The 22,306-nt window shown below is 51.6% G+C and overlaps 3 protein-coding genes across 7 annotated transcripts in view; 1 reads left to right on the forward strand and 2 right to left on the reverse strand.

Annotated features, from left to right (window-relative positions):
* Positions 1–14,330, reverse strand: part of PAK4 (p21 (RAC1) activated kinase 4) — a 27,498-nt gene extending 13,168 nt beyond the window's left edge. Inside the window, exon 1 of one of the 4 annotated variants that reach the window (XM_007491796.3) lies at positions 14,129–14,330. The gene's annotated coding sequence lies outside the window, so the exon portion shown is untranslated. Of the gene's footprint in view, positions 1–459; positions 703–12,206; positions 12,351–14,128 lie in introns of those variants that run through there. The other 3 variants (XM_001368288.5, XM_007491798.3, XM_007491797.3) reach the window with 3 other exon arrangements.
* The window catches only part of FBXO27 (F-box protein 27), an 18,179-nt gene continuing 9,689 nt past the window's right edge, over positions 13,817–22,306 (forward strand). For both annotated transcript variants that reach the window (XM_007491801.3, XM_016422223.2), the window contains exons 1-2: positions 13,817–13,917; positions 18,012–18,178. The gene's annotated coding sequence lies outside the window, so the exon portion shown is untranslated. The remainder of the gene's footprint in view (positions 13,918–18,011; positions 18,179–22,306) is intronic.
* Positions 16,974–22,306, reverse strand: part of ACP7 (acid phosphatase 7, tartrate resistant (putative)) — a 6,920-nt gene continuing 1,587 nt past the window's right edge. The window contains exons 5-13 of the mRNA XM_056796130.1: positions 22,084–22,207; positions 21,880–21,942; positions 21,649–21,763; positions 21,324–21,431; positions 21,133–21,190; positions 20,794–20,861; positions 19,723–19,794; positions 19,436–19,573; positions 16,974–19,256 (exon numbers count right to left, since the gene is read on the reverse strand). Coding sequence (XP_056652108.1) covers positions 19,191–19,256; positions 19,436–19,573; positions 19,723–19,794; positions 20,794–20,861; positions 21,133–21,190; positions 21,324–21,431; positions 21,649–21,763; positions 21,880–21,942; positions 22,084–22,207 — 812 coding nt within the window. The 3' untranslated portion in view covers positions 16,974–19,190. The remainder of the gene's footprint in view (positions 19,257–19,435; positions 19,574–19,722; positions 19,795–20,793; positions 20,862–21,132; positions 21,191–21,323; positions 21,432–21,648; positions 21,764–21,879; positions 21,943–22,083; positions 22,208–22,306) is intronic.

The following is a 22,306-nucleotide window of genomic DNA, read 5'->3' on the forward strand; positions in this document are numbered from 1 at the left end:
AGGAAGCAGAGGCCTGGAACTCCATCCAGGAGCAGCTGGGTGGGTGCAGAGGTGGGTGCTAAATGATCATTCCCCAGTGGGGGCCCCAGCACAAAGGAGACTTTTTCAAAGCCTCAGCAGGAGGTCAAGGGTCTGGAGGAGAGAGATCAGATAAACTTCATTCATTCTAATGAAAGAAGGTGCCCCTCCTCTTCCATCAATGGGCCCTTTTCCTCTCTACCACTTCCCTCCACCCCTCAAGGAACAAGGAGAAAGGAAGACAGTCCTGTCCCCACTCTCCCCACCCCTCCCCAGAAGCACTGCTAGGCACCTGGGCACACATCATGGTACTGAAAGGCAAGGCCAGCCAGTCCTTCCTCCCCTTCCTTGCCCCCTCCCTCTCTGAGGGGGTTCTGGAGTCTGTTCCCAAAAAAACAGTCCCCAGCTCTACCCCTCAGACCTCCCCGTCTCAGGGCTCACCTCCAGCTTTCTGATTTCCAGACCAGACAGGGCTGGACCTGAGTGAGGGGTTCACAGCAGAGCACTCCCAGGAAGGGTGGGCTCACAGGCTGGAGGGAGCCAGCTCCCCTCTCCTGGCATGTCAGCATCTGAGCCCTGCTCTGGCTGGCTGACCCTGCTTGGAGCAGCCCAGCTCCCGCTCACTCCCCCAGTTTCCCTCCTCAGGGCCAGCCCCTTGGCAGGGGTTCAACCTCAGCTGCCACAGGGAGGCGGGGGCTGGGAGGGTAGCTGCCCAGAAGGGCGGGGAAGGTCCTGGCTGGGGCAGAGAGGGAAGGTGACCCTAGTGGACAAGGGGAAGATGGGAAGGGGAGCCCAATGGTAATGTCTGCTTCCATGGACCACAGGCCAGAGAGGCAGCAGGGTTGAGCTGACCCTGGGCTGTGAAGCCAGGGGAGGTTCCACCCTGTGGAGCCCAAGGACCTCCCCCCTCCAGCCTCTGTACTGCCCTGGCTAGGCTCTGGGACTGATGCCAATGGGAGGGGGGGGGGCATGCGGGGGCGGGGCAGAGGGTGTATCCAAACAGAAAGGTGCAGAGCCAGAGGGCTGGCAGGAAGGGAGGTCCAGCTGACGGCCAATAAGATGGCTTTGTTTCAAACAAACTGACCAGTGAGATAAAGGCTACAGGACAACTGGCTTGTGGGGAAGGTGAGCCCAGGGCCTGGCTGGAGGCACAGAGCTGTTCAGATCAGGAGATCCCGCTGGCCACCTGGCCTGGCACCCCCTAAGGGGAAGAGAAGTTCATGCCAGCCTGTGATTTCCCCAGATCATACCTCTAATGTCTAGAAGGCTGGCTCCCAAGAGGATTAATGGCTTTGACTCTACCAGGTGCTTAGAGATCCCAAGATGAAAGGGACGGGCCCCACCCACACATGGCCATTAAGACTCCAGTCTTTTCCCAGCCAGACTCACCCACCAGCAGGCCTCTTGGACACCAAGACATTCCCCCAACCTAGATCTCAAAGGCCCTGAGAAGGCATGCAATGAGAAAGCCCCCAGAAGGTGGGGCCCTTCTGCCTTTCCTCCCCCCCTCCCCGCCCCACTAACACCTAAGACACATGACCCTGGACTCCCTTCTCAGCCTCACCCTTGGCCTCCAAGTGAGGACTTGGGGCTTCGGGGCCAGGGTAGAGTCTATAGGAATGAGACGTTGGGGGTCTCAGCCCCATCCCTGCTGGGTCTGGGGAAGGTATGCGGGAGGGAAGGTGTGATCCAAAGGCCAGGAAGGCTCCCCGAACCAGCCCAGCTATACAAAAAGCTGGCTTGGGGGCAGAAGTCCAACCAGGTGGTCCAAAAGCATTTCTATTTTTCTCTCTTTTTAAACCTTGGCTTTCTTAGTAAGGACTCAAAGACAAAAGTGCAAGGGTGACTTGCCCAGGGGCACATGGCTAGGAAGTGTCTGAGGTCACATCTGAACCCAGGCCCTACTAACTCCAAACGTGGCACTCTATCCACTGCCCCTTGAAAGCATTTCTTAAGCACTTGCTAAGTGTCAGGCACTAGAGATACAAACTGTCTCTCACGAAGCAAAGATGTGACTTGAGGAGAGTGCACAGAGCAGAGGGGAGGCAGTCCCAAACAACAAGGTGCCAGTAGCTGGGAGGGAGCAGGAGAAGCCTCCTGCAGAAGATGGGGTTTGGCAGCAGTCAGAGGTAAAGGGCCTGGCCTGGGGGACAGGGGGGTGCAGCAAGAAGACCATCAGTGCCTTAGGCCTGTGGAGTGAGAAATGAGAAGGCCAGACAATGTAAGAAGTTCGGAGAGGTGGGAAAGGTCAGTTAGGAAGAGCTCCGAATATCCAATGAGGATCTCAGAGGGAACAGGGAGCCACTGGAGCTCCTTGAGCAGGGGGGTGCCACAGTCAGACAAGGATTTAGGCAAATCTTCTCAGGAAGTGAGTGGAGGAGGGTCTGGAGTGGGGAAAACTTTGAGGTGGAGATCAGTTAGGCAGCTATTGCCCAAGGCCATTCCAGAGGTGATATGCTTGGGGCTGTGTAAGTGGAGAGTTGGGAAGGCAGAAATGATACTGGTCAGTGGACTGGATCTTTGGATGAGAGAGGATCCAGGGACCAAGGGAACAGGGAGGATCTCAAAGGGGATAGGGAAACTGGGAAGAAGAGAGGATGGGGGGGGGGGGAAGATAATGAATACCATTTTGAATGTTAAATTTGAGGACATTTAATTTCAGAGAACTAAGGGGCAGTGGGGGATGCAATAATGGAGATTAGGGCTAGATATAGGGATCTGAGAATCACCTCCATAATAACTGAACTCATGGAACAGATGATGAGATCACTAACCAACAAAGTATAAAGTGAGAAAAGAAGAGGGGCCAAGCCTGAGTCTTGTGGACTCCCATAACTAGCAAATGAGACTGAGGAGTGGTCCCAGAGAAAGGAGAAAGGGGTGGTAGTGGTAGAAGGGGGCCCTGAAAACCTAGAGAGAAGAATATCAAGGAGGAGAGAGCAATCCACATTGTCAAGAAGGATGAAGGCTGAGGAAAGCCCATTCAATTTGGCTCTCACTGGCAACTTTAGAGAGGGCAGGTTCAGGTGAACTCTTGAGGGCTGAAGCCAGAGTACAAAAGGTTTAGAAGAGAGTGAGTGGGAAGGACACGGAAGCACCAACTTTTTAAGGGAGTTGAGACCTGAGGATGAAATGAGGAATAGGGAAAAGACATGGGCATATTTGCAGGCCGAAGGGAAGGAGTCAGTATAGAGAGGGAGATACTAGAGATTACAAGGAGCAGAGTGGGGATGAAAGTGGGTGCAATCTGTTGAGGACTAGCCCAAGGGCCAAGGAAGACAGGTTGGCCTTGGCAAGGAGAATCACCTTGCCATCAGAGACTTGAGAGAAAGAGAAGATGTCTAAATGATGTGAGAGGAAGAGAAAAGCAGAAGGGAAAGCTCATTTTGAGAAGCTTCTTTTTTTTTTTTTTAGGAAAATAGGAAAATAGATGTAGCCCTCAGCAAAAAAGGTGGTAAAAAGGGCAGCTAGGGAGTGAGGTCTTGGGTTCCAATCTGGCCATAGATACTTCCTAGCTATGTGAACTTGGACAAGTCACTTGGCCTCCATTGCTTAGCCCTTACCACTCTTCTGATAATACATCGTATTGACTCTAAGATGCAAGGGAAGGGTTTAAAAAAAAAAAGGTGAGAAGAAGAGTGTTATGAAGGACCTGAGGAAAGACAAGGTTTAGAAGAATCTACTGTGGAGAAGGAGATGGCGCATCAGGGAGGAAGAGAAAACTTGCTGTGCTGCACTGAGGGACTGCATGAAATCACAAAGTTTGCATTTGTCATGACCTCAGGCAGCATGGTTCCTAATTTCCTCCAACTACCATCTGTGACAAATGAGGAGACTCTAAGGAGGATGAGGGAAGAAATCCATCCCTGGAGTCTAGGCAATAGGACCTGGACTGAGGATAGTATCAGTTGAACTGGTTTATCAAGGGGTCAAGAGAAGCCAGTACAGGGTGATGGCCTAAGAGAGGCCTGAGGGCCAGAGGGGCCAGAGGTCACAGTGAAGATGAAGAACAGGGCAGGGCTTAGAGCACAGGGAAATAGGGAATGTCCAAGGCAGACAAAGAAATGTCAGAGGTTGTGAATATGGACAAGGATGCTAATATCAAGTACACCCATCAAAATAATGAAAAAAAAATGTGAAAGATGGGGGGTCTAGCAGTACCAGATCTTAAACTGTACTATAAAGCCAGGATCATCAAAACAATATGTTACTGGCTAAGAAACAGAAGGGAGGATCAGTGGAATAGACTAGGGGTAAATGACCTCAGCAAGCCAGTGTTCAATAAACTCAAAGACCCCAGCTTTTGGGACAAGAACTCACTATTTGACAAAAACTGCTGAGAAAATTGGAAAACAGTACGGGATAAATTAGGTCTAGATCAACATCTTATACCCTATACCAAGATAAGTTCAAAATGGGTAAATGTCTTAAATATAAAGAGTGAAATCATAAATAAATTAGGTGAACATAGAATAGCATTCCTGTCAGATCTGTGTGAAAGGAAGGAATTTAAGACCAAGTAAGTGACCAAGAACAGTACAATCTGTAAAATGAATGACTGATTATACATATAAAAAGGTTTCATACAAACAAAACCAATGCAACCAAAATTAGAAGGAAAGTAACAAACTGGGAGAACATTTTTATAACAAAACTCTCTAACAAAGGTTTAATTTCCCAAATACATAAGGAACTATGTCAAACTTACAAAAAAATCTACCCAGCTGTCCCCTGAAAAAGTGTTCTAAATCCCCCCTGATTAGAGAAATGCAAATTAAAACAGGCTGAGGTACCACCTTACACCTAGCAGACTAACCAATATGACAGCAAAGGAAAGTGATAAATGTTGGAGGGGATGTGGCCATACTGGGACACTACTACACTGTTGGTGGAGTTGTGAATTAATCCAACCATTTGGGAAGGCAATTTGGAACTATATCCAAAGGGCTTTAAAAGACTGTCTGCCCTTTGATCCAGCCAAAGCACTGCTGGGTTTTACCCCAAAGAGATAATAAGGAAAAAGACTTGTACAAGAATATTCATAGCTGCACTCTTTGTGGTGGCAAAACATTGGAAAATGAGGGGATGCCCTTTGATTGGGGAATGGCTGAACAAACTGTGGTAAATGTTGGTGATAGAATACTATTGTGCTCAAAGGAATAATGAACTGGAGGAATTCCATGTGAACTGGAAAGACCTCCAGGAATTGATGCAGAGTGAGAGGAGCAGAACCAGGAGAACAATGTACACAGAGACCGATACATTATGTAATGGACTTCTCTACTAGCAGCAATGCAATGACCCAGGACAATTCTGAGGGACTTATGAGAAAGAACACTATCCATATTCAGAGAAAGAACTGTGGGAGCAGAAATACAGAAGAAAAACATATGATAGATCATGTAGTTCGATGGGGAATAGGGTTTTGGCATTAAAAGTTCACTCTACTGCAAATATGAATAACATGGAAATAGGTTTTGAACAACGATACGTGGATAACTCAGTGGAATTGTCTGTCAGCTCCAGGAGGCGGGAGGGAAGAGGGTTCATGATCATGAATCATGTAACCATGGGAAAATATTCTAAATTTTAAAAAAAGTCATCTCTGTGTGGAGCTGAGATGCAATGGAAAGAAGAAATCCGAGAGACTAGGAAGTTAAGGCCTTTAAAGGAGCATCAAAATGTCAAAGACTCTATTCCAAAGACAGGATCAAGGAAGGAGAGGAACTACAAGGCTGTGGGTCAGCAGGCAATGAGTTCAATCCTTGGAGCTTGAGCCTCTTAACCAATGGAAGCAGCATTGAGAAGAGGGAGTGGGGATCTGGGGAGTGAGGAAAGGTAGTTTTGCTCCTAGAACCCCAAAAGTTAAGTGAGGAATACATTCCACAGGACTTGGCCTGGGACATACTCCAAAAAGATTTTTTCTAGCCCTAGGAATCAGGGAAACCCTCCTAGATTGGAGATCAAGATCATCTTGTCTAGTCCTCTGTCCTCAAATAAGGAAGTATAGGGTGGGGAAAGAAATGAAGGATGAATCTATTAATCCCAACTCAAATGGCACTAACCCAAGAGCTTCTATACTGTTCCTCCCTGCCAAGACCCCACTTTGGCATATAGATGAATGAACACCTTCACTGGTTCAGGAATGGCCCTGAGGAGGTCAGGCAGGAGCCAGGCAGTCCTCTATCTCCTCATTCCCAACAACAGCCTAGCCCCAGAGCTCAGTCAGGTAATACATGTGGTTATCAAGGACCTAACTTTGCACTTTGCAATCCCAAAGGAGGAGCTGGCTATTGGCATATTACTTTCCCGCCTCATTTCTAGCAGAAAGAAGGGGTGTTTGGTTCTGTTCCTTCCAAATACTTCCAAGGTAGAGTTTACAGGGTCTATGACACTAGTAGGTTGTTGCTTCATCAATACTGGAACTAAATTATTGAGCACCTCTTAAGAGTTTTAATTAACGGTGCCATAAATAAGACTCTCCGTTGGACAAACCTAACTAAGCTTAGCCCCACGAGGATGATGGTGAGGACTGGGTCAAAAGCCACAATTTTGGAGAATCCCAGCAATCTCCTCAAGTCCATTCCATCCCTTTCTTCTACAAGAAGGAACCAACAGGCAGTGGGCAGGTACTCCTGCCCTGCCCCACTTCTGCAGCCTCCTTGCTGCCTGTCCTAGAAGTCTAGACCCTTTGGCTGAGCAGTCTGGCCCCAGCTTTAGTAAGGTAGCAGGCCCCTGGGGCTGGTCAGGTCCCAGTCTAGAGATTTCTGCCCCTTACAGCCTGAGTGGCTGTGGACAAGCTGCTACCCCTCTGGGGACCTCCTGAGGTTCCTCTGCTGGGAGATGAAGAAGCCTAGTCTGATGACAGCTTTCTTTCTTCACCTTTTACTTGCCAGGCAAACTGGCCTGCTGCAGATTCCCCTTACAGGTCAGTCCAACTCCCCTGGTCTCACTGCCTTGTTCCCTTGCTCATGTTGCTCTCGGCGCCCAAGTTAACAACCTCCTAAGCTCAGGCCTCTCCTGGGAGAAAGGACAGAGACAGGCAACAAGCACCTACTTATTGTGTGCCAGTACCTGTCCTAAGCTCTTTCCACATATCTTATTTGAGCCTTACAAAAGAGGCAAGTGCTGTTATGATCCTAATTTTATAAACAAGGAAATCTCATGGAATATGAAATGACCTGTCCAGAGTAATAGCTAGGAAGTACCTGAAGCCAGACTTGAACTCAGGTTTTCTAACTCCTGGTCCCCCCCTCCCTTTATAAAGGCCTGTGCCAGTTTGCTCTTATCTGTGTTCATCTTGTTCCCTTTCCAGAGAACAGAATTTGTTTAATGACGTGGAAGGCGGGAGGTGGGAGGGAGGAGGAAGGAGTGGGAGGGAGCACACACTTTACCAGCACAACCACACACAAACTACACAAAGCTGGAGGTGTGTTGAAGAGGGATAAGCAACGAGGCCACACACTGGGCCTAAAGCCTAGTCTCTGGGCATAAATCAAGCCTGGACCCTAGAAATAGGTATTAAGTTACCCTGAAATAAACAGTCATACCCCTGGGGAAGAGCACCAGCTAATGGGTGCAGGGAATGGCTGTGAACAGGATGCCCAAGATGGTCCTTGAGTTGAGCTCAGGAGAGGCTGGGCTGACTAGGGAGGGAGGGAGGCCACTGCAGGCCTGGGGCAGATGGCACCCTGTTTGTAGGGAACCCTGGAGGGTGATCCAGCTTGGTCAAACTCTTGAGAGAGAGGAAAGGAGAGAAATCGGGCAGCAGTGTGAGGAGGGCCTGGGGAACCTGCTAAGAGGCTGCTGCAGTAGTTCAGGCAAAAGGGGGTAGACCCTGAACTAACCTGGAGAGAGGAGAATGAAGGGGATGGTTACTAGAGATGCTGTGGGTGACAGTGAAGAAGTCAGGGTCACTCTAAGGCTGAAAACAGGGGGGCTGCAAGGATGGCAATGTCCTCCAAGAAAACCCAGCAGTTAGGGTCAGGGGAAGACTGCTGGGACAGGCCCATTCAAAGGATTCAGTAGGCAGTGAGTGATGTGGGATGGAAGCTTGGGGGACAGACTGGGGCTGGGCATATAGCTTTGGGAGTCACTTGCAAAATCCTAACAGTACTAATGAAAGCTAACTCTAGAGAACTTTAATGTATTCGGAGTACTTTACATAAATTATCTAATTTGAAACTCACAACAAGCCTGTAAGATAGATGTTATAATTATCCCTATTTACAGATGAGGAAACTGAGGCTGAGGTGACTTGCCAAGGACATGGGGCCACATTTTACAGCTCTAGGGAAGAATCACTGCTATTCTCCCCAAGTCCTTACTCAATCCCTAGGCTACAGGATCAGGAGTTTAGGAGCAAGGTTGGGTAAGTTTATAGCTTCTGGGAGATGGGAGGTAGGAGTTCCAAATGGCTTCTCCTGAGCCAGGGTGACTCTCCATGGGGACTGGGGCTCAGCAAAGGGGATTGACCCGGGAGTACAGTTCATTTGTCAGGGGAAGTTATCTCTGGTAGCCTTCCCTTCCTGGGCAGGCCAGGTCTTCAGCTTTGAGCCCTGGGGTCAGCGGAGGTATGTGAGGAATGGGGGCAGCACTTGGTACAGGCATCTCAGACTCCACCTCCCATGTCAGCCCCTCCAAGAGAGGATGGCTCCTCCATCCCATCCTGCTCAGGAAGTCCTTGATCCTGATGCCTGACTACAGCTTGTGGGGGAGACAGACCTCTCCCCAACCCCCACAATCAGCCAGCCCACATCTGGTAGGATGATTGGAACATCAGATATGTTCCCTGAAAGGGCTGACTCCTGAGAGGTGGAAACCCCCGAAACCAAGGACACCACATTTTTGTCAACAAAGTTGCTTTACTCTTGGGTGGGCAATTCCCGTTTGTTGCTAATTAAACTACAAGTTGATTAGCGGAGAAAAAACCATTAATTAGCCCTTGACATAATTCAAGGAAATTACAGCCTCTTCTTCTCTCCCCCTCCATGCTCCATCAGAGCCCGGGGAAAGAAGGGAAGCCCAGACTTTGCTCATTTCTTACTGGATGGAGGGAATCCATCCCCATCCTCTTTTTAAGGGGTTCTCAGAGGAGAATAGAAGCCTCTATCTAGACTCAGGGACTGGGGACTAAAGACTGAACATAAGGGAAAGAAGAGAAACCTCAAGGGAGACTTGGGGCAAACTCTTGAAGCTTCCCAAAGATGGGTCCTGGGGAAGCATTTTGGCCTTTTACATGGTTGGGCTTCCAGGGAAGGTATCAGGGACAGGTCAATGGGCTAAAACAGGGTCCCTGTCCTCAAGAGCTCCCAAGAGCCTAGTTAGGGAGATAGGACACAGGCACATACTGGAGAAGCCCACCCACTGGCCCTCCTCATCACTCTCTGTTCCACCTGGGCATGCCCAGGACTCTTCACTGTCCAAGTCAAGTTTAACCTCTTCTGTTGCCATGATCTGGTCCCAACTGTCCAAATGGCCTTTTCAACTCCCCCCCACCCCCCTCCACACACACACTTTCTGCTCCAACAAGAACAGACTCAGGGCAAGCTCCTACTGTTGAACTGTTCCTACATTCACACAGCCTGAGAGTGGTCTGCTTCTTGAGCAAATGATTTCCAACCCAAGAAAAGACACTGCCCACCCACCTGCCAGCTCTGCTCCTTCCTAATTGGCTGATGTGGTCTCCAGGGGACAGGGTCACAACTGGCACCAGGAGAAAATTATTCAGCATGGTGAGCTCTAGGAGAAGTCTAGCACATGGCTTCTAGGATGCTGGGGAGTGGGGGGAACATGCACCACACTGGCTCAAGTCCAGTCATCACTTGGCTATCTCAACAAAGCCCAGGAGAAATCACAGCTGGCTAATAAAAAGGCCTTCCAAAAAAAATGGTGATCTCAGAGGAAGACCACTGAGGAGATCAGCTCGAGGGCAAGGGACTAGCTGGGAGAACTGGGGGTTTGGGGGTGGGTGGGGAGAGGGACCAGACGGGGGTGCAATAATAATTTTGTGTTTCTAGAGCACTCAGGCTGACAAGCTCTTGGCTCTCTTCATAATAAACAATTCTGAAAAATTCTCAGGGTGAACAGAATGATCTCATTTTACAGATGAAGAAACTGAGGTGAGAAGCCTTGTTGGTTTCTCCTAAGGGCTGGGGGCTCTGAAGCACTGGGCAGCCCTAGCTCTTACCCAACAAAAAAGGTGGGGTGGGGGAAGGAGAGATAAGTGAACTTGCTTTTGGCCAGGAGAGTCCAGGGACTTAGCATACAGCCCTGCTTTATAGCAGCAACTTCCCATCTGGGGCAGGGAAGATGACAAAGGGAGTTGGCTGAGAAGGCCAAAGCTACTGGAAGTGTAAACTGAGAAGGAGGCTGGGCTCCCAGCCCAACCTTGCAAGGGCCCCAACACTAGGTGCCATTCACTGGAAAGGCCTAGGGCTCCCAGGCACCTACTTTTTTACATGGGCCCGGGGTGGGGGGGGGGGGGCATACCAGGACCAAGATATGGAGTGGGAATAGCTACTAAGGAAAAAAACCACCTGCCTTTGTGGGAGGGAGGGGGAAGTGAAGGCAGAAAATGCCACAGGGCCCAAATCCTAGGCCTGGAAGGGAAGGCTGGGGGACTCCCTCTCTTGGAGCTCCTGTGTACATCATCCACACTCTCCTTAGTCTAGAGACCTACAGGAAGGGAGCTCCCTCCTGCTGGAATCAGGCCTCTCTCTGGACTCCACTGATCTCACCACCCTTAAGCATTTTCTAAGACCATGGAAAGGCAGCTGGGACTCTTCTAATTCAGGAACCAGCTGGGCGGTCAAAGGACAGGGACAGTCAATGAGTCCAGCCTGGGCCTAGCCCTGAATGGGAAGTAGGAAGACGTCCCATTTCCCCCAACACCGACATATACAGGAGATGGCTTCCTGCTGGCCAGGTCGATAATGACCACACTAGACCACAGCTGGACTAATGGGAATACCAGCTGGCTGGGGACACCCCTGAGGCCAAGGAATGGGAAGTAGAGATGGAAATGGAGTGAGAAATCCAGGATAGCAGCGGGGGATGGGTGTGAGTCGGATGCCTGGGAGAGGAGGTAGGGGCAGAGGCCTACAGAGACCCACATGGGACCTTCAGGGGTTACCCAGGATCCACTTACTGTAGCAGCTAGGGTCCTGGGGTACCATGGGGCTGGCTCTGGGATGGTACCCCAGGACCCTAGCTGCTACAGTAAGTGGATCCTGGGTAACCCCTGAAGGTCTAGACCTGGGCTCAGATGGGAGCCCTGAGAAATGATTCTGGAAAGGACTCAGTCTTGACCTCCCTTTCCCCACTCTGAAACTGTCATGGTTCATTCTCTAAACCTCTGCCTAGAAGTCTTCCTACAGGATGTAAAACCCTTAAAGCACTCTATACATATGAGTTAGGATAACTGGCCCATCCTTCAAGCTTTGGGTTCCCCCTCCATACCACCACTTCTTCCTGCCTGCTCCTGCTCCTGCCATCCCAGACCCCCCAGAGCCCTGCCCTTTCCTATACCTATTACATATTACTGTCCAGGGAGACTCTATAAGTGCTAAGTTCAAGTGCCAACTCCTATCACTCACTAGCTGTCCGAAATTAAGCAAATCTCTTCACCTCTTGGGTGGGTTGCTGTTTTCGTATGTAAAATGGAGGGGAGGGGCCATAACTAGCCGGCCTCAGAGGCCTCTTCCCAAGGCCCTCTCTCAAACTCTGACTCCCCTGCTAGCTTGGAAACAGCTCCTGAAGCTGGACCCTTAAGTCTTGCAAAGATGTTTCCCCCAGGTACTTCAAAGACTCTTGGGAAGTGCTGTTGAGGCTGAGGGAATGAATAATGACTTGTTTTTATTCTTAACCTGGCCACCTCTTCAAAACAATGCTGGGTTGAGAGCGATCCAAAGAAGAAAGCCAGCTTTTCCAGGCTTGGAGTGGACCCCCAGGTCCAGATCATTGGCTCCCTTCCCCATACACAGTCTTTGTGACTACAGCAAGTCCCCTTCTACCATCGCTAGCCAGACAGCCTCGTGCTTCATCTCAACTTGCCGTCCCCTGAACCCAGACCCCAACACAGTATTAAGCAAGGCTGAGTCACCAAGGAAAAGTCTAGGAAAATATGCCCCAGGAGGGAGCCCAAAGGATAGACCTAGGAAGGCAAGATCTGCTATAGCTCTGCTTACCCTTTAGTAGCCAGGAGACGATAGATTTCCCAGGCTCGGGGGAGAACCTAGATTTCTCTCTGCTACCGTAAGGAAGGAATTTCTATCCCATTCCTGAAGCCGGAGTCCCTCATTAAGAAACCATCATGCCACCGGCAAGCCGGGCACTGAAATATTTTCCCCCTCCCAAGAGGGTGGGTGGGAGATCTTGCTGCTCCTGGCTCCAGGCTCCTTTATAGACAGAGGAGACAAGCAGGGGAGGGGCTGCAGTTCAAAAGCTAAGCACACACCACCCTCTCCGCTGGGTAATTTCTCAGCTGTCAAATAAATTTACTTCAACAGAACTGCTCATCAGGCTCCCTTCTCTGCAGCCTAGGGGATGTTGGGAGGGGGTGTCAAAGTATCATCCTCCCAAGATCAGTGTTCCCCAGAGATCCTTGCTGCCCTCTTGAGGAGCCCTCAGGGGCCCCTTCAAATATCCCTCAAGCCTCCTGACTGCTCATTCCCAAGGAGCCCTCCCTCTAGGTACACATCAGCCTTAGTAGGGCTTAGAGTCCAACAGAAAGGCACTTATACAGCACCAGAGGAGGAGGGCTCTCCCCTCCCCCCAAGTGCACCTGTACCCCTGGGCCAAATATTCACAGAAATATGCAGCAGCTCCCTGGGATGCTTCACAGGAACTAGACCCCACCCCTGGTCTCATGGTTAATTCCTAGAGGCCCACCCAGATGTCTCTATAGTCACCTGGAGTTTCTATCCCAGGGCAAGGGCGAGAGCAAGAGATAAGCTCAGGCAACTGCTCCATTTGAGCCATTCCAGCAGGGGCGCCCACTCCTTCCCCAGCTGGAGTCAGTCCCAGAGGAATACAGGCCTGCCTCTCTACAAAGCTCCCTTCCCTCCCGGCCTGGGGTCCTCTAGAGATCAGCCAGCCTCTCCACATAGTTCCCCTCTCAGACTCACCCAAAACCTCTCTCCGGCTAGGGTCTGGTGGAGGCCCACACTTCCTTCTCCAGGGCCTCCCGTGCCAGCACATTCTCCCCAACCCAGCCCTCATCACACTCAGACACCAGATGCCTACACCCTCCCAGATAGGCCAAACTCCGGGCTCTCCCAGGAACACCCTCCTTCCACCCCACCCACTCCAGCTCCCTGGAATTGTGTCCCTGCCTCCTCCAGCCCCTGACCAGAGAAGGGTCAGAGAGCCTCCCCAGCCCCAGTCAACAGCTTCCTCTAATCAGGAGACTCGATTAAGCCCCTCAATAAAAGGGCCCTAAGACACAGCCGAGGCAATCCTTGCCCTCAGGGGATCTCCACTCCTGTGGCTCAGCCAGAAACAGAAATCAACAGCAAAACTAGGCCTTCCCAGAAGAGAAATTCCCTCCCCCACTACGGGCCAGCGCGGCTTCCAGAGCAGCTGAGAGCCATGGGGGTTAAGGGGAATCTTGGGGTACCACGGGGCCAGCTCCAGCCTCTCTGGAGGGACGTCCACATATGTCTGTTCGCAATGCGCCCATCGGCACTCCTATGCACATATAAATCCTAGCCTCTCTGATGGCCAAGGGGCGTGTCTGAGATTCCCCCCCCCCCCAGGTGGCGGGATCAGGAGGGGTCAAACAGGGCTGGGGGAGGAGTCTGAGTCCCTTCTGTTCTCTGACCCTTCTCTCTGACCCTTCACCCTTCACTCCTGGAACCTTGGTTATTCCTGGATTCCCAAGATCGCCCGCCGCTCCAGGTAAGGGCCCCCAGCTCCTTGCAGGTTCCCATCTTGTACTGATCCAAGACCAGCCAGCTCAGCTGCTGACCTTTGACCTCCCTCCAGGGGTCCCCTCTCCCCAGCTTCTCGGCCCCGCCCCCCTCCTCCCAGGTACCGACCTCTTCCTTTCTTCCCCTCCCCCGCTGGCCCCCACCTCCGCCGCTCGCTCCCGCCCCCCCGGTCCTCCAACCTTGCTCCTCGGCTAAGCGCCACTCCTCCCGGGGCTCAGTACCCCACTCGCCAGCACTCAGCTCGCCCAGGCCAGAGCCGCCACCGCGGCCGCCGACGCCGCCATGTTGAATCCCGCACCAACATCCGGGGCATTTCCCCCTGCCGCCCACCCGTGCCCATGGCAACCAAGACTGTTCCGGGCGTGGGGCGTGGCGGACCTGAGGACACGCCCATCGATGGGGTCTCCGATTGGCCTCAACTACCCCCGCCACATAAACTGCCCAATAGAAGGGCGCTAGAGGAAGATACCGAACGGGGATTGGCCGATTTAGGGGATAAAGGACGTGAGGGCCTCCCCCTCGGCCAACCTGCGGGCTTCCCCGCTGCGCTTGGTTCCGCGAAGCCGCTCCCGATGCCGGCGGCCTTAAAGGAGAAGGGCAAGTTTTCCGCCCCCCCTCCCCCGGGGCGGGGCTGGAACGTTGGACCGGGAGGTAGGATAGGCTTCTCTTCCCTACTGTGACTCCATCACGCACATTCCGGCCTCGGAGCGCCCCCTGCGGCTAAGGCAGAGAACTCCCCGGAGGGGGAAGGCGGGAAAGCGACCGGGAGGCCAAGGCGGAGCACGTGGCTGCTTAAAGGGGCCAGCCCCGCCTCCTCCTCTCTTCCTTACCTTTTCCTTCACTACCTACATGGTCCTCTCTCCTTTTCTTTTCCCATCATTCCTACTTCTTCCTTCTCTCTCTCCTTTTGGACAGGGTGGAAGCTTTGGAGAAGGAACGGGAGTCCCCTTCCCCAACTGCGGGGAGAAGAGGGAGGTGTGAAATGGGCTAGCAAGTGAACCCTGAACCTACCCCACGTGGGGACACAGGGGACTGGAAAACGGAACCCTGGTCCTTGCTCTGCTCCTGTGGGCCCCCCCTGAGCCCAGGCTCCCCGCTGGTCAGGTGGGAGGCGCTTAAATGCCCTCCAAGCCTAAGCGTCCCCTCCCCCTATGCTAGGAGGGAGAGGCCTGAGGTCCGGGAAGAATAAGCAGATAGAAAACCCAACGTTAGGGGAGAGGGAGCGTGAGAGGGACTTCGGAGGAAAGCAGGGATGCATTCCTTCAGGCTTTTTCAGACCAGAAGAGATCCTAGATTAGAGCTGGAAGGAACAGCATAGTCCAACTCGAGCCCCTTACAGCTGAGGAGACCGAGGCAGGTAGAGGCCAAGTGACTTGTCCAGGGCCACATAGCTAGAACGTGTCTGAACTTCAATTCGAATGTGGGTCTCCTTGACTCTGGTCCTGCGTTCTGTGCACTGTGGCACCACCTGGTGGCCATATTTTTAGTCTTTTTTTTTTTAAACCCTCACCTTCAGTCTTAGAATCAATCCTGTGTATCAGTTCCAAGGCAGAAGAGCAGTAATGGCTAGGCCATGGAGGTCAAGTGACTTACCCAGGGTCACCCAGCTAGGAAGTCTCTGAGGTCAGATTTGAACCTAGGACCTTGTGTCTCTGAGCCTGGCTTTCCATCCACTGAGCCACCTAATTGCCCCCCAATTTTTTTAAATCTTAAAAAGAAAGCTGTTACTAATATTTAATATCAGGATTGATCCTGGCACAGGGATGGACCTCTGTCAAAGTTCTGAAAATCTGAGGGTGAATATGGCGCTGTGCTGGTTTCTCTTCTTCCCCCTTCCCCCACTGCCCGGGACATCCTGCCTGCCACCCCTCTTTACCTCAGCCCCTTCATAAGCAGGAAGAAGAGACTGTCGGGGCCCTCAGGCAAGCCGCTGATGTCCTGAACCTCGGTTTCCACATCTGTAAAGGGCTGGCTAGGCTCGATGACCTCCCAAGTTCCCTTAGAGCTCTCGATCTGTGACCCAATTGGCCACCTGCCTGTTCCCTGCCTTTAAGGGTCCACAATCGTCTGATCCAGCCCCAGCAGGGGTGCCAGGGTCCATCCCGAGAATAAAAGTATCTTTCCTTCATTGCAAAAAAAAGTAGTTCTACTCAATGGCCACTACGTGGCGCAGCGTGCAGGAACCTGGTGGACTTGGAGACAAGATTTGAGCTCCATCCTGACACTACCTGGGCAAGTCACTTCTTGGTGGTTCTGCCTCCATTTCCCCAACTGTAAAATGGGGAGAATGACGACCCCTGCCCCTCCGGCTGGTCGTGAGATCAAAGGAGGCAGCCAAGAGCTTCCCATACTCTATAGTATTCAAACCTTTAAGCCCCATGGAAATGATTGCAGCTCTAAAGAGGCTTCATGGCAGGTCACTGAGCACCTGGGTGTGAGGCACTGAGATACAAAGACAAAGCCAGTGCCTGCCCTCAAGATTTGGGCCGTATAATTTTGGAAAACATATACTGAAAATTATTATTACATGTAATTGAGATAATAAAATCTCTTTAAATAAAAAAAAAAACCCAGTACTGAAGTAAACAGAATTTAAGTCTGGGCCTTCGAACCACTGTAAGATTTAAATTAATATCAGTAACTCCAAGGATTATATTTTGTAAAGTTTATTAATAATCACTTGAAGTAGAAAGTAGAAGTAGAAAGAAAATAAACTAAAAGAAACAAGTTCAAATCTAATCAACTAACTAAAAGGAAACCTACGTGTATAGATTCTCCTGCCTGGCATAAAGCCCGCTTTCCCAGCCCTGGTCAAAGGAAAAGAGAGAGAGAGAGAGGGTGGAACTACATAAAACGTATATCCTCCCTACATTAGCATGTAATGTGAGAAGGAACGTGGGAAGAAAAATCAAATTATATACCACTCAATAAGATTTTCAGAACTAATGAATCATATTCCGTCATAATTTACAGGGAGATCAGAAAGGGTTGGGGTGATTCAGTGTATTTCATAAATACAATGAATTTATTTTGCAAATATAGTTTATTTCATCTTTATCCTTTTAAAACCTTTAACTTTATATTTTATAATGTACAGAATATATTATCATAGATTCACAGACTTTCTGAGTTGGAAGGGACCTCCATGGCCATCTGTTCCAACCTATACATGAAAGGAGTCCTCAGTTGAAAGAAGTATAGAGAAGTTGTATAATTTATAAATAAATAAATATCTATATTTTGGAATGTGTGTTCAGAAGACTTTTACCAGTGAAGATGCATGATCAAAAGAGTCTTAAGATATAGTACACACACCTCCTCTAGGAAGCCTTCCTGTTTCTGGGCACATGGAGAATGCTATTTGAATATGTTCATTGAGTGAACATAGAATAAGGCACCTCCCCAGAAATGCCTGTGGGTCTCCCTTCTGAGCCTCTCCTTTGGGCCACTCATTTGTTCAGTCATTCATTCAGCAAACACCTATTAAGCCCTTTCTGTGTGTCAGACTCTGAACAAACACAAATACTTCTGAATGATGCTGCTCACGTTAGCTCCCATTCCTTCCCTGAGTGTGATTGATGATTCAAAGGATCAGTTTCCTCCCAGAAGCTCTGGGAGGCAGGGTGAGAACATATTCTCCTTGTTTACAGATCTGGGGAAACTGAGGCCCAAGAAAAGAGATGGGGGGGGCAGTTCTGTCTAATCGGGCACTCCCTGGCTCCAGAGTCAGAGACCCTAAGTTTGAATCCTATAAGTTTGACATTTCCTGCCTGGGTGACCTTGGGCCTGTTTCCCCAGCTATAAAATAAGGGAGTTAGACCAGAGGCCCCCGAGCTTCTAGATTTTGCAGCCACAGATCTTTAATCCTAATCAGAGCCAAAAGGAACCATGGAGGCCAGGTCTTATTTCATAGATGGAGACATCGAGGGGAGGTCATTCTAGGAGGCTGGGGGATAAAGCTAAGAGACAGGGCTCTGGGGCCGAGAGGACTTCCTGGAGGAGAGAGGCTTCACAGCTAGTAGAACCTGCAGAAATTTCAATGGATTCTCTCTTATCATTCAGGTGGGAAAACTGAGTTCCAGAGGGAAGGACCAAGATCACAGGAGGGCTTCACGGTTGTCCCTAGCCAGTGGCTTTTCCATCATTTTGCCATGTCGAACTTCACAAATGACTCCAATTGATACAGCTTTACAGACCAACCCCTAATATCAGGGTGCTCCAGACATCTGGTAGGTGTGAGGAAAGGCTCTGCCAGGGCTCTTGTGGACTGTGGTCGTCAAGGGGAGAGGCTAGGGCTTGAGAATTTGGGGCCTGATGGCCAGAGCTGGGGCAAAGAGGTCCTGACTGGGCCACCACTCTGTGGGGGAGATGAGGACACAGGAGGAGGACAGGAAAATGGATGATCGTGGTTGTCACGCCAGGTCTTTCTTTGATTGGGAAAAGAGGTTCAAAGTCAGGAATTCCTGAGTTTAAGTTCTACCTTGGATGAATCCCGAGTCTGGGCAAGTCTCCTAGAGTCTCAGGGAAGTGTTGGAGCAGCTACTGATCTGAGTTGGGTGGGGGGAGTTTCCTCACCAGAAATAAATACTAATGAAATAAATGTCTTCCTTTGAACCCCACCAGAAAGTGAAGGGCACAAAAGGCTCCCAGGGTTCAGAAGAGGAAGGTGGGGGAAGTGGGGCAACTCAGGGAGGGCCTCCTGGGAAAGAAGGAGGGTATCATCTGAGCTGAGCCTTCAAGAATGGCCATAACTTTGGCTGGGGGAGGGCATTCATTCGCTGTGGAGGTAGGAAAATGGAGGGCATATAGAAGGGAGCCTTGAAGCAGAGGAATGAGCAGACTGGAGGACAAGGTCCCTGAGTTTGAGTTCATTCTGTGGGCAGTGAGAGCCAAGGAAGATCCCTGAGTAGAGGAGAGCTGTGTCCAGAGCCTTAAGGAGCTTCCTTTCGTCTCCTTCCAAGCTGAGGAGTTGCCTGATCCTTTGGGAATCCTGAAATCCATGACCATGCAGCACGAGACAGTGGTGGGGGATTGGGGAAGGTGGGCAGAGAAGCCCAACCTTGGCTCCATGAGGACACTCCATCCCTATCTCTACATATCTTCTTAGCTCCCTTCTTTCCTCCCTCTGGGCAGCAGGAGCCTAGGACCCCAGGCCCTCTATGCCCTCCAGGGCCCCAGAGGCTGAAGAGGTTCTGGCCTCCTTGATGGAGGTCAGGCCTTGCCCACCTCCTGAGCCTGGGCCTAGAGGTAGGTCCTCCGGCCTTGCCTGGGTCTGACCAGCCATACATCATCCACAATCTTGCCATCCTGAAAGAGAGACACCACCAGTCACCAGAGAGGCCCAGCTTTCACTCCCTTGTCCCCCCCTTGGCTGCTTAACTTCTTTAATCCTGCTAGGCCCAGACAGGTCCTCAGGGCCGTGGACTTCCCAGCTCCCAGGGGACAGGGCCTGAGCCCAGCCCCAGCCCTCCCTCTCTGCTGCTGACCTGATCATCAGACACCTGCTGCAGGTGGAGATGGGTTCCATTTAGAATGTGGAGGCGGGTAAAGCCATATTCCTTCACCCTGAGGGCACTCCAAGGCCTCGGGAAAGGGGCGAAAGGGGTCAGCATTTCCTCGCAGCCCTGCCGGAGGAAGACGGGGAAGTTCAGCCCCAGACCCCAGTTTGGGTTAGCCCCTTCCTCTCTGGACACCATGGACAGTAGCTCCCCTCCCCAGGTCCTCCGGAAGGAGAGGAGGACCCAAGCATGCCCTGGTCCCAAGCTCTGCTCACAGCAGATCCAGTGATGATATGGATGGGTCCACGGGGGTTGGTGTAGGGGCTTTCTCGGCTTCCATTATAGACCTGGGAGGAAGGTTCAAAAGGAGAAGAAGGTCAAGTGAAGGGACAGGCAAGGCCTCCCATAGAGCAAGCTCTGATGAACCCAGGTGTCCACACAAACCCCCAGCAATGGGCTCATCCAGCGGTGTCCTTATAAATGTTTAACTATCAGCTCTTCCCCACCGAAATGCAGAAAACACTTCTGACTTTAATCTGCATTATTAACATTTTCTCCATCACTTTCTTAAATCTAGACAATTGGCGAAACATAAAGTCAACGGGCAGCTGGGTAGCACAGAGAGCCAGGCCTGGAGATCGGAAGTCCTGGGTTCAAATGTGATCTCACACACTTCCTACTTGTGTGATCCTGGGCAAGTCACTTAACTCCAATTGTCTACCCTTACCATGCTTCTGTCTTAGAATGGATACTAAGACAGAAGATAAGAGGTTTTTTGGTTTTTGGTTTTGTAATTTTTTAAAATTTTTACTTAAACCCTTACTTTCTGTCTTGGAATCAATACTGTGTATTGGCTTCAAGGCAGAAGAGTGGTAAGGGTTGGACAATGGGGGTCAAGTGACTGGCCCAGGGTCACACAGCTGGGAAGTGTCTGAGGTCACATTTGAACCCAGGACCTCCTGTCTCTAGGCCTGGCTCTCCATCCACTGAGCCACCCAGCTGCCCCCAAGATAAGAGTTTTTAAAAAACCAACAACCGATAAATCAAGCCTGGATTATAACGATTGCGTTTCTGAGTTTCTCACGCTGAAAATTTAGCAATTGACTTAGCAGCACGCCCTTGGGCTCAGGCCACCTTTCCCTCTGAGAGAGCAAACTTCAAACTGAATGGAAGAGCTTTGAGGGAGAGGAAGCACTGATTGTTTCCCAACAGAGGAGGAGGCTGGGAGTTGGGCTTGAGAAAGGACAGCTTCTCTGGGGCAGCAGAGGAAGGAGATTTGGGGGGAATTGTCCCGGGGCTGATGGCTGGAAGGAGCCCAGAGTAGGGTGGCCCCAGCAGCCCCTCACCTGGTAATCATAGATGGGCCAGAGGCGCTCGTAGGAGTGCTCATGGGCCCACAGCTGCAGGTCCACTCCTGTGGGCGAAAGAAGGGTCAATGGGTTCGAAGGCTAGAAAGGATAGAGCCAGGTGGCAAGTTGGGGTGTCACCTCCCACCGGAAGGGGGATCTCTCCAGTTGGGGTACTCCCCACACCCAAACCACCCCATTATCTGGATACTGATGAGTCTCCCTGGTAGAATGAGGGCAGGGGCTGTCTTGGTCTTTACATCCCCGGGCCTAGCACGTAGTAGGTGTTTAATAACTGAGTGCTGATTGAAGGGGGGGAGAGGGTGAGGGAATGGCTACCATATTTATAGAAGAGATCCTCCAAGCCATAGCGACCGCCGGAAAGGCCTTTTCTGACCTGGGGGTGCAGAGCAAAGCAGGGCTTAGAGCAGAAGCCTCGAAGGCCCCCCAGTATGTCCTTGCAGACCCAGCTCGTCTAGGACAGCCTGTGCACATCCCGACTCCCCCTCTCCCTCCAGCAGACGCCCTACTATGCTCTCATGCCGCGTGCAGTCATCCAGGTCGGCGTTGGAACAGTACATGGGGCGGTGCCCCATCGTTATGATCCACGGTCTCGATGCCCGGTTCTCGTTGGCTTTCTGGTTGGGAGAAAAGAGGCTGGGGTAGGGGGAGCCTTCCTGAGAAAGCGTCACCCGATAGTCCTGTAAGGGGCCTCGCAGGTCCAAGGCCACCAGCGAGCCCTGCCCTCCAGGGGCTTACAGTCTCCTGAGAATGGCGGGACAAGGAAGGTGGGAGACAGCCGGGGCCAAAGCTGACCCAGGGCTCCTAGGGCCGCAGCACCCCCTTCCTGCTCACCTGCAGGTCTCTCTCCAGCCAGCGGAATTGCTTCTGAATCAGGTGGCGACCGTAGTGAAGGAAGAAATAGACCTCAGTGGAGAAGGAGATGATGTGGGCAGGCCCCAGGTCCCAGCTGCAGGGAGAAGGGAGAGGGGAGAGGGGGAGGCGGGAAGCATCAGAGACCAGGCGAGCCCGTCCGTCCGTCCCTCCCCCCAGCAGCTGGGCTTAGAGAGGCCTGGAGGGGCTCACCTGTACCAGAGGCCCTCGGTGTCCCCCGGCATGCTGAAGCGCGCTCTGTAGTTGGAGAAGTTACTGGGTCGGGACAAGAGGGAGAAGCCGGTCAGCTGGCTGGTGAGAGCCAGCGGGGACCCCCAGCCTCCCCCCATCCTCAGGACTCGGAGCCAGGGCGAGGCAGGGCCTCCCCAGCCAGGGCCCACGTCTGCCCCTCCTCACTAGCGCTCCTCGTGGTTCCCGGGGCACGTCATGTAGGGCACAGAGGCAGCCACCGGCTCGATGAGCCTCATAAACGTGTCCCCGACCCTTGCGTTGTCCTGGTCCATGTTGTAGGCAAAGTCTCCTGGCGTGGGGGAAGGAGGGCGGAAGCAGTCAGGCCCGGGCTGGCCTGGCCCGCTCCCCGCTCCCCTGCTCAGCCCTGGCCAGGTGCACCCACACCTCA

Source organism: Monodelphis domestica, chromosome 4, assembly GCF_027887165.1.
Source record: "Monodelphis domestica isolate mMonDom1 chromosome 4, mMonDom1.pri, whole genome shotgun sequence".
NCBI classification, from domain to species: domain Eukaryota; kingdom Metazoa; phylum Chordata; class Mammalia; order Didelphimorphia; family Didelphidae; genus Monodelphis; species Monodelphis domestica.